Below are 11,445 nucleotides of genomic sequence, written 5' to 3'. Positions count from 1 at the left end.
GTTTTAAAACCACGAGATTTGCTTATTCAATTCAGGGCTACATTATTTCTACCAAGAATAATATTCCAAGAATTTCGCAGAATGTGCTTAGTGCAGTACGTTGTTCATGAACTTTGCAACTCTATGGACCCAGCACGCCACATTTCACTTACTCTCTCCTCTTGTTGGTGTACCGGGTAAGATATATAAAATACTTATGTGTACAATAGTTATAGATATTACGTCCGTATAAATGTCCGTATACACTGCTATGTATTATCTGAAGTGATAATATAATTACCTCCCCCTGTGTGCGAGGAATAGTCGAAGTCCTATTCAAGGTCTTGGACCCAATCCCTCGCAGCACCAGAGAGACTCGAACTCCCGAACACAAGCGTCACTTTTTTGGGACTAGAAAGACATTTTTGTTTGGCACCAGAAATGAATTCTTTGTTTGGGAGTAGAAAGACATTCGTGTTTGGCACCAGGAAGAGATTCCTTGCTTGGCACCAGAAAGAGATTCTTTGTTTGGGATTAGAAAGACATTCTTGTTTGGCACCAGAAAGAGATTCTTTGTTTCTTTAATTATCATCATTATTAGCAATAGTATTCGAATTATTGCCGCCATATATATTTTTCATAATTATGCAATTATTAGAAATAATAATAACAATAAAAACAATAATATTAATAATAATAACAACAACGAAAATCGAACTTTCATCTTTTATTATAGTTATAATTTATTTTCATTATTAATGCAATTATTGCGGCCATATATATATGTACATATATATATATATATATATATATATATATATATATATATATTGGTAATGATACTATTAATAGAAATAATAAAAATAATAAAAGCAATAAAAAAACTTTTGAATTTTATTATTATTATCATTATTTTTATTATTATCGAATTTTTTACAGTTATGATATTTTTTTAGCAATTATAACATTACTAAAAATAATAGTAACAATAACAATAAAGATAATAATAAAAATAATAATAATAGTGATAATAACAATAATAATAAAAATGAAAATAATTGTAAAAATTATAATGATAATAATGATAATAATAATAATAATAATAATAATAATAATAGTAATAATGATGATAATAATAATAATAATAATATTAATAATAATAATAATAATAATAATAATAATAATAATAATAATAATGATAACAAAAATAGTAGTAGTAGCAGTAGTAGTAGTAATGATAATGATAATAATAATAAAATTAATGATAACAATAATAATAATAGTAATAATAATAATAATAATAATGATAATATGAATAATGATAATAGTAGTAATACAAACAATAATATTATTATTAATATCATTACTGTTATTTTTTAAATTATTCTCATTATAATAAAAAATATGATTATATTCATAATTTCATCAAAATACTCATTATTTGTATTCTTATCATCATTATTGCCATGATCACTATAATTATGATATTATTATCATAAAAGCCCTAATAAATACCAAAATCATTTTTTAATGAAATCTCAAAAAAAAAAAAAAATCCTTTTTTTATTATGAATGGAAGTTATTATTGTTGTTATCATCATTATCATCATCATTATCATCATTATCATCATTATCATTATCATCATCATCATTATCATCATTATTGCAATTATTAATATCATTATCATGATTATTAGCAATATTGTTGTAATTATTGCCGCCATATATTGTTTTCGTAATTATTTAATTATTATAAATAATAATAACAATTAAAAACAATAATAATGATGATAATAATAACGAAAATCACACTTTCATTTTTTATTATAATTATCATTATTTTCATTATTAATGCAATTATTGCGGCCATATATACTTTTTTGGTAATGATACTAATAATAAAAATAATAAGAATAATAAAAGCAATAAAAAATAGAATAATAACAAAAATCGAACTTTTGAAATATGTTATTATTATAATCATTATTTTTATTATTATCGCTATAAATTGTTTTAGCAATTATAACATTAATAAAAATAATAATAACAATAATAATAAAGATAATAGTAAGAATGATAATAATAGCGATAGTAACAATTATAATAAAAAATAGAATAACAGTAAAAATGATAATAATAATAATAATAATAATAATAATAATAATAATAATAATAATAATAATAATAATAATAATAATATTGCCGCTAATGATAATGATAATGATAATAATAATAATAATAATAATAGCAGTAGTAGTAATAATAATAATAATAATGATAATAATAATAGCAGTAGTAGTAGTAGTAATAATAATAATAATAATAATAATAATAATAATAATAATAATAATAATAATAATAATAATAACAATAATAATAATAATAATAATAATAATAGTAGTAGTAATAATAATAATAAGAAGAAGAAGAAGAAGAATTATAATAATAATAATAATGATAATTCTTTTTGTGTAAAAAAGATCCACAAAACAAATAAAACCCGATAAAATTATTTAACAAATAAATAAATATACATGCCTTTGGGCATTTGCGATTGGGCGTGTCACGTCGGTGAAATATTTACGTACACACAAACTTACGTTATGTTTAGTGCGTGAGTGACTGTGTGAGGTAGAGAGGGAGTGAAAGATACAGGAGGGGGGGGAGAGAAGAATATATAACGAGAGAGAAAGGCACCGGTTTTTTTTCCATTAAACAGTTAAAGACTCATTTAGAGCAAACGTCACTTGCTCGTATGTAATTTGTCACGCACAAGGACCATATTTTGTGCCAACTGCACTCCGGATATTTGCAAATTTCTTTCTTCATTACAGATATAGAAGTATAGATAGACTGAGGCATAAAAACATATATACACAGGTATATAGATAGATAGTTGGACTGATAGATAGATAGGAAGTTAGATTGATTAATTGAGGAATATATTGACTGCTTAATGACAGATATGCAAATATAGATATATACGCACTTTCTGTTCAAAAGATGCTACTTTTTGGTCGTCCAAATTCCTTCTAATAAAATTGTTAATACTGTTATTACACGGGTTATATGATAAGATTCAGTGATTGTAATCATGAAAGTGATTTTAAGGATAGCAATATTGGTTAAATAGCAATAATAAAAAGGCAGTTGATGACAAACAGCAGCAATAGTAATGATGGCAATAGATATGCAATAACAACAACAAAAATAATAAAGAAATATTAACAATAACAAAAATAACGCTAAATAGAATGATTACGTTAATTCTAACAACAACTTTAATCAATTTGGTAATAAACAGCAACTCAGACATTGTGATAAAGGTGATGACTATAACGATGACGCTTAACGATGAAAAAGAGCTATCAAAATGCAAAGCTTCGGGAATTGAACATTTCGAGAAGTGGAGATTGGAAAATCACGGAATTACTTTGTGTCCGGGAGTCACACCGAGGAGAAATTCCAGGTTGGATGCAAGTCTCCGAATTGGCGAGAAGGAATGTAGAAGATTCAGGATAGTGATATCATAGTAGTAATGATTTTGATAATAATCATATTGATAATATTAATAATTATCATAGTGACAATATTGATAATTATCATAAAAATAACCATAATGATATACTAAAAGTAAGAGTGATATTCATGATTATAGTGATGACAGTAAAACTATCATAACCATTTCTATATTTCCAACAAAATAAGTCACAATAATCCTTCTCCTCTTCTTTCCCCTTCTATCCTTCCTCTCACCCCCCCCCCCTCCCCCTCCCGCTCCTGTAATCTTCAACCCCCTCCTCTTGCCCCTCCCACCTCTGACCCCTCCCCTTCCCCCCGCAGCGAGAAGGCCACGCGGATGGCTGGGTGGTCGTGTACGCCATCAACGACCGCGAGAGCTTCAAGACGGCGTCGACGGTGCTGGGTCGTGTGTGGTCGTTGGGTCACGTGACTCAGAGAGCGGTGATCCTCGTGGCCAACAAGACCGACCTTCAGCGCACTCGGGTCGTCACCACGTCGGGTGAGTCCGGGATCGATAAGCAGGTGGTTGTGGGGGCCAGGGAGGCGGATTCCTTGTTTGGCACCAGAAAGGGATTCCTTGTTTGGCACCAGAAAGGGATTCCTTGTTTGGCACCAGAAAGAGATTCCTTGTTTGGCACCAGAAAGGGATTCCTTGTTTGGCACCAGAAAGGGATTCCTTGTTTGGCACCAGAAAGAGATTCTTTGTTTGACACCAGAAAGATATTCTTTGTTTGGTACCAGAAAGAGATTCCTTGTTTGGCACCAGAAAGAGATTCTTTGTTTGACACCAGAGAGATATTCTTTGTTTGGTACCAGAAAGAGATTCCTTGTTTGGTACCAGAAAGAGATTCCTTGTTTGGCACCAGAAAGAGATTCTTGTTTGGCACCAGAAAGAGATTCTTTGTTTGGTACCAGAAAGAGATTCCTTGTTTGGTACCAGAAAGAGATTCCTTGATTGGCACCAGAAAGAGATTCTTGTTTGGCACCAGAAAGAGATTCCTTGTTTGGCAACAGAAAGAGATTCCTTGTTTGGCACCAGAAAGAGATTCTTGTTTGGCACCAGAAAGAGATTCTTTGTTTGGTACCAGAAAGAGATTCCTTGTTTGGCACCAGAAAGAGATTCCTTGTTTGGCACCAGAAAGAGATTCCTTGTTTGGGACCAGAAAAGAGATTCCTTTTTTGGTACCAGAAAGAGATTCCTTGTTTGGCACCAGAAAGAGATTCTTGTTTGGCACCAGAAAGAGATTCTTTGTTTGGCACCAGAAAGAGATTCCTTATTTGGCACCAGAAAGAGATTCTTGTTTGGCACCAGAAAGAGATTCTTTGTTTGGCACCAGAAAGAGATTCTTTGTTTGGCACCAGAAAGAGATTCTTTGTTTGGCACCAGAAAGAGATTCTTTGTTTGGCACCAGAAAGAGATTCTTGTTTGGCACCAGAAAGAGATTCTTTGTTTGGTACCAGAAAGAGATTCTTGTTTGGCACCAGAAAGAGATTCTTTGTTTGGTACCAGAAAGAGATTCCTTGTTTGGTACCAGAAAGAGATTCCTTGTTTGGTACCAGAAAGAGATTCCTTGACTGGCACCAGAAAGAGATTCTTTGTTTGGTACCAGAAAGAGATTCTTTGTTTGGTACCAGAAAGAGATTCCTTGTTTGGTACCAGAAAGAGATTCCTTGTTTGGTACCAGAAAGAGATTCCTTGTTTGGTACCAGAAAGAGATTCCTTGTTTGACACCAGAAAGGGATTCCTTGTTTGGCACCAGAAAGAGATTCTTTGTTTGACACCAGAAAGATATTCTTTGTTTGGCACCAGAAAGAGATTCCTTGTTTGGCAACAGAAAGAGATTCCTTGTTTGGCACCAGAAAGAGATTCCTTGTTTGGCACCAGAAAGAGATTCTTTGTTTGGTACCAGAAAGAGATTCCTTGTTTGGCACCAGAAAGAGATTCCTTGTTTGGCACCAGAAAGAGATTCCTTGTTTGGGACCAGAAAAGAGATTCCTTTTTTGGTACCAGAAAGAGATTCCTTGTTTGGCACCAGAAAGAGATTCTTGTTTGGCACCAGAAAGATATTCTTTGTTTGGTACCAGAAAGAGATTCTTGTTTGGCTACCAGAGATAGATTCTTGTTTGGCACCAGAAAGAGATTCTTGTTTGGCACCAGAAAGAGATTCTTTGTTTGGTACCAGAAAGAGATTCCTTGTTTGGTACCAGAAAGAGATTCCTTGTTTGGCACCAGAAAGAGATTCTTGTTTGGCACCATAAAGATTCTTGTTTGGCACCAGAAAGAGATTCCTTGTTTGGCACCAGAAAAGGATTCTTTGTTTGGCACCAGAAAGAGATTCTTGTTTGGCACCAGAAAGAGATTCCTTGTTTGGCACCAGAAAGAGATTCCTTGTTTGGCACCAGAAAGAGATTCCTTGTTTGGCACCAGAAAGATATTCCTTGTTTGGGCACCAGAAAAGAGATTCTTTTTTTGGCACCAGAAAGAGATTCCTTGTTTGGCACCAGAAAGAGATTCCTTGTTTGGCACCAGAAAGAGATTCCTTTGTTTGGCACCAGAAAGAGATTCCTTGTTTGGCACCAGAAAGAGATTCTTGTTTGGCACCAGAAAGAGATTCTTTGTTTGGCACCAGAAAGAGATTCTTGTTTGGCACCAGAAAGAGATTCTTTGTTTGGCACCAGAAAGAGATTCTTTGTTTGGCACCAGAAAGAGATTCTTTGTTTGGCACCAGAGATCGATTCTTGTTTGGCACCATAAAGATTCTTGTTTGGCACCAGAAAGAGATTCCTTGTTTGGGACCAGAAAAAGATTCTTGTTTGGCGCCAGAAAGAGATTCTTGTTTGGCACCAGAAAGAGATTCCTTGTTTGGCACCAGAAAGAGATTCTTTGTTTGGCACCAGAACGAGATTCTTGTTTGGCACCAGAAAGAGATTCTTTGTTTGGCACCAGAAAGAGATTCTTTGTTTGGCACCAGAAAGAGATTCTTTGTTTGGCACCAGAAAGATATTCTTGTTTGCCACCAGAAAGAGATTAAAATTTGAGGCAGACTGTTTTTGTAATATAGTAATTGTGATTAGGACATTAATGGTGATAATGATAATGATAATAGCAGAAATGATAATAACAATAATAATGATAATAATAATAATAATAATGAGAATAAGTATAAGAATAAGGATAATAATGATCATAACGATAAAGATGATAATGATGATAATAACCCGCACTAAAGCAGCCTTTGATCCCCAGAGGGCCGCACCCTGGCCATGACCTACGAGTGCAAGTTCATCGAAGTGAGCGCCGGCATCGATCACAACGTGGATGAGCTCCTCGTCGGCATCCTGACCCAGGTCGGCGGCGTGCGGCTTTTGTCCCGGGGTTCCTGCGGGTTTGGGAGGCCTCGGGCTGAGCGGTTTTGTGGGAGGGCGACGCGTGCGGTTTTAGGGATTTTTTCTCTTCTTTTTTTTTTTGGGGGGGGGGGGTATAATGAGTTTTGCGGTTTTATTTTTTTCTTTTCTTTTCTTTTCAGTTTTTAGATTTTTTGTTTTAGATAGTATTGTGGGAGAGTGAGGTGTGCGGTTTTTCGTATTTTGTTTTGCGCTTTTGGATTTTTTTTTGGAGGGGATGTATTTGTCTTTGCGGTTTTATTTATCTATTTATTCCATCGGGTGTGTAGGACTTTTTTTCTGATTTTATGATTTTGTGTTTTCAGGGATTTTCCGATTTTGTATTTTTGGCGCGGTTTTGGGTTTTACTGCCGGGTTTTATTTTGTTTTTTTATTTTGCTTTTGTTTTGCTTTGTTTTTTGGTTTGGGTTTTGTCGTAAGCCGTTTTTGAATTCCAGTTTATTCAGGCTATATTTCAGGAGGCGCTCGTACCCTGAAATGTGTGCGTTGTGTACTCTACGAAGTCTGAGCAGTGTTGCCACTTTAGTCTGGAATGCTACCCATAAAAAAGTTGCATTTTACCCACAAAAATCCCACAAATTTTTATGAAATACCCACAAATCTACCCACAAATATTCGTAATTTTTATAGTAACTATTTTTCATGGTGGTTAATAAAATCAACAGAATAAATGTGCACATGTATTTACACGATTATTTCTGCATCATTTTATAACAAAATTGTAGTTAAAAAAAAAAAAAAAAAAAAAAAATCCTTCAGAAACAGCAGCCAGAAGTAGTTAGTTTAGCGGAAAGAAGAATTTGAACTAATAAGGCTACAACTGGCTTGAGCGATCATTCACTAGTTTTAGTCCGTGTCTATGGAAATTATATCATCATTAGCCTCTTCAGCACTATCTTTAGCTCCAAAGTTTCTAATAATTTCATTGGAAGGTACAAAAGTTGAGCAGTTCAGTGACTGCAGTTTCAGTCCAAAGCGAATTTGCAATATGGCTTCAACTGATCTTACACTTAGCCTATTCCTTAATTTTGAATGAACTACGTTCATTTGTGAAAAGACTCTCTCAGTGCTCGCATTTGAGTAAGGCAAGGACAGTAGTGAGAGTGCAAGTGATGATAAATTTGGAAACTTTTTTACACCTGAGCTCATTGTGTATTCATTTACCTCAGCCCAGAAACTAACAGTATCATTAAGGCATTCTTTGGGCCACTGCACAAAGCTGACATTTTCCCATTCATTCTCCAAACTATCCATATCTGCAAATGTTGATTTATATCTGCAGGCAACAGGCACAATAGACCGTTTGCACTGGGAAGTAACGTTAGAGGGATGAAAGTTCTTTAACATCAGGAGAATGTCAACATTGTCTGGAAGGCGCCTCTGTACTTCAGTTAAGAGTTCTAACATGATTTTTTTGCAGCGTTCTTTAACACAACTGATCTGCTCACTACTCAGAGAACATGACTGTGCAAATGAGTTGAACTCATGACCAAAGTTTATGACTGTATGTGGTAGGATGTAGCTCTGAATGCTAAGATTTGGCAGGCTTTCTTTGGGACACTTTGACAAGTAATTAGAGTCAACTACTACTTGCATAAGGCTACGGTACATATCCAGTAGATCATCAGTGATTTTCGTAATATCAACATTCTGGCCCTGGAAAAGTTTATTCATTCTCACAACCTCCTTCAGGATCTTTCTGAGAAACAAAAGATATAGCTTAGTTTGAGGATCCTTGTAAGCATTTGCAAGCTCTTTTGATATGTGGCAACGTTCTTTTGAAGAAGCCATTTCAAAATGAAGTTTCAAAGCATCCCATTCATCAAGTATGACATTGATTGCTTCCAAGCGTACCAACCATCGTGTAGTAGCCAAACCCGGGACTTTCTTGGGCACACTACTACAACCTTCTAGTACCTTATACAGCTCTTGATACGTGTGATAACAAACCACTCTTGCATGCACGGGTCCCGGACGCTTCCTATTTTTCATATCTTGACTGAGCGTACGGCAGGATACAATAATAATAATAATAATAATAATAATAATAATAATAATAATAATGTAATCGTAGATTTATATATTCAGCATAAAAGTCCTAAAACTACCCACACATACAATGAACACCCATAAATTTTACCCACAAATAGACTTAAAATCGCCTCACCCACAAAGGCACCCACAATTATCCTGCTTACCCACAGATTTGTGGGTAAAAACCCACAAAACGGCAACACTGAGTCTGAGTATTGAGCATATTGATAAATAACGAACAAGTATGTGCGGACGTGTGTGGTTATGTGTGTTTATAATGAAGATGATAGAGTTTGAAAATTAGTAAGAGAGAGAGAGAGAGAGAGAGAGAGAGAGAGAGAGAGAGAGAGAGAGAGAGAGAGAGAGAGAGAGAGAGAGAGAGAGAGAGAAAGATGAAGAGATAGAGAGAGAGAGAGAGAGAGAGAGAGAGAGAGAGAGAGAGAGAGAGAGAGAGAGAGAGAGAGAGAGAGAGAGAGAGAGAGAGAGAGAGAGAAAGATGAAGAGAGAGAGAGAGAGAGAGAGAGAGAGAGAGAGAGAGAGAGAGAGAGAGAGAGAGAGAGAGAGAGAGAGAGAGAGAGAGAGAGAGAGAGAATGAAAATGAGTAAGAGAGAGAAAGAGAGAGAATGAGAATTGAGTGAGAATGGGAATGAGAGAGAGAGAGAGAAAAGTCGGTCTCCTCCCCTAACCCCCGTTGCCTCCTCCAGATCCGTCTGAAGAACCAGGTCCTGAGCAGCGAGAACCAGGAGGCTCCGGGGTCGGCTCCCGAGGGCTCCCCCACCGCCACGCAGCAGAGGACGCGCCACAAAAACAGTTTTCGAGTCAAGGGCATCCTGAATAAACTCCTGAACAAAGACCGCAAAACCAAGTCGTGTGAGAATTTGCACGTGTTGTGAGGCCTGAGTAAAGTGGAATTCATTTATTTTATGAATTAATTTACCTATTTTTTGAACGACTTGGCAGTTCCAGTGATACAAGAAAAGCGGCGTCCTTGAAATATGTGTGGAAGAAAACAAGAGAAAAATGCTGTTGAAGCTTATACGAAGGGATGAATATTTTTTTCTTATATTACTTATATATTTCATCTAGAATTCTGCCTTTTCATATCAGTCAAATGCATTTTGTTGTTCTTATCTTACCCCTAAGAGAATCTTGTAAAATCTAATATTCAGTTGAAAACTTGAGATATCCATATTCTTTATATTCCATGATTAGGTCTTGAGGGAATTCAGAATTTCTCCTTAAGAAAGGCTCGGAAAAGCTGGAATCTAGAAAATTCGGGAAGGAAGGAAGACTGTACGTGTTCGATTTTTGTAACAAGACGTGACTCAAAGAATCTATCGATGGAGATATGTGTTTGTACGTGTATCAAAAACATTTCCCGAATTCTCCCACACGATGATGTGTTTGATGTGTATGTCGTTAATTCTTTTTTTTATATCTTACGTGAAAAAAAATGTGGTTTGTCTTCCTCGCTCATTGTATAACTTGACTTGAAGACTTTCGTGCCTGAGATAATTTTGATATATCACAAAATGAAGCTCTTTTGTGTTCCCGATTGGATGTATATGTGTGTGTGTGTGAAGTCAATTTCCGTGTACATCTCCAGTGAATTTTCAGTTATCGAGAATATACATATTGTACTGATTCTGCTGTAAGACTGATGCCGATACTGTAACTGTCCTGGTCATATTTCATAAATGACGTATTAGCAACCCAGCAATATATTCTACTTAATGTTTGCATCTGTCTGGGAAAATTCCGCGGTCTCTACGTGTGTTGCTTTCAAAATGTAACAGTGATTTCTGAAACGAATGTCAGTAGAATTTTTCATGGCAGGAACACCGAGATCAGATAAAACCGTTAGTATTGTTCTATGAAACAATTTTTCATTGCAATTTGAAAATATGGCTATATGAATTCTAACAAAATCAGTAAACGGATACTTTTAATAACTGTACCAGGCAAAGGAACAGAAGTTGGTGTAATGTAATTTTATGTGACTTAAAAGCAACAGCTTAATAAAACACTTCTTGTGTTTTCTACTTAACTTTCATATTCATCTATTTTTGTATGTGTCTGTGGAAGATAACATTAGATCTGTGATGATATATTGGTAAATTGTATATCTATTCTCTTTGCTACGCTCGTTCTGGTAGTGCGAGTCGAGTAAGAAAATAACTACTAACTTCTTAACTTTGTACATGTCAATAAATGATATGTTTGTATGGGAAAAATCATTAACCTTTGTGCATGAACTGGTCTATCTCGGGCTGAACCAATATCATGGTATCAGGGTTTTCCAAATGTCATGAATGGTGCTTGTGTCCATTCCAATAGTTGCTTTTCTGAATCTATTTTTATTTACTCTACTACATTTAGTTTAGTACTTTTGTACTTCACATTCTAATTTAATCTCTAGAGTGATAGAAGTTCAAGTCAGGGAGGTAGTTCTACATGTGTGAATACATTACTGAAAATGGTGTATTGCAGCTTAGAATGTGATTA

General features: G+C 34.8%; 1 protein-coding gene across 1 annotated transcript; it reads left to right on the top strand.

The window, feature by feature from the left end:
• The first annotated feature begins 3,320 nt into the window (after positions 1 to 3,320).
• On the top strand, positions 3,321 to 11,165 carry LOC125043709 (GTP-binding protein REM 1-like). Its single transcript, XM_047639946.1, has 4 exons — positions 3,321 to 3,500; positions 3,823 to 4,000; positions 6,749 to 6,849; positions 9,645 to 11,165. The coding sequence occupies exons 1-4, from the start codon at positions 3,321 to 3,323 to the stop codon at positions 9,831 to 9,833; spliced, it is 648 nt and encodes a 215-aa protein (XP_047495902.1). The 3' UTR covers positions 9,834 to 11,165.
• Positions 11,166 to 11,445: the final 280 nt, after the last annotated feature.

Source organism: Penaeus chinensis, chromosome 34 (genome assembly GCF_019202785.1).
Source record: "Penaeus chinensis breed Huanghai No. 1 chromosome 34, ASM1920278v2, whole genome shotgun sequence".
NCBI classification, from domain to species: Eukaryota; Metazoa; Arthropoda; class Malacostraca; order Decapoda; family Penaeidae; genus Penaeus; species Penaeus chinensis.
The sequence above is the reverse complement of the archived record's forward strand: the minus strand, read 5'-3'. Positions and strand labels throughout refer to the sequence as shown.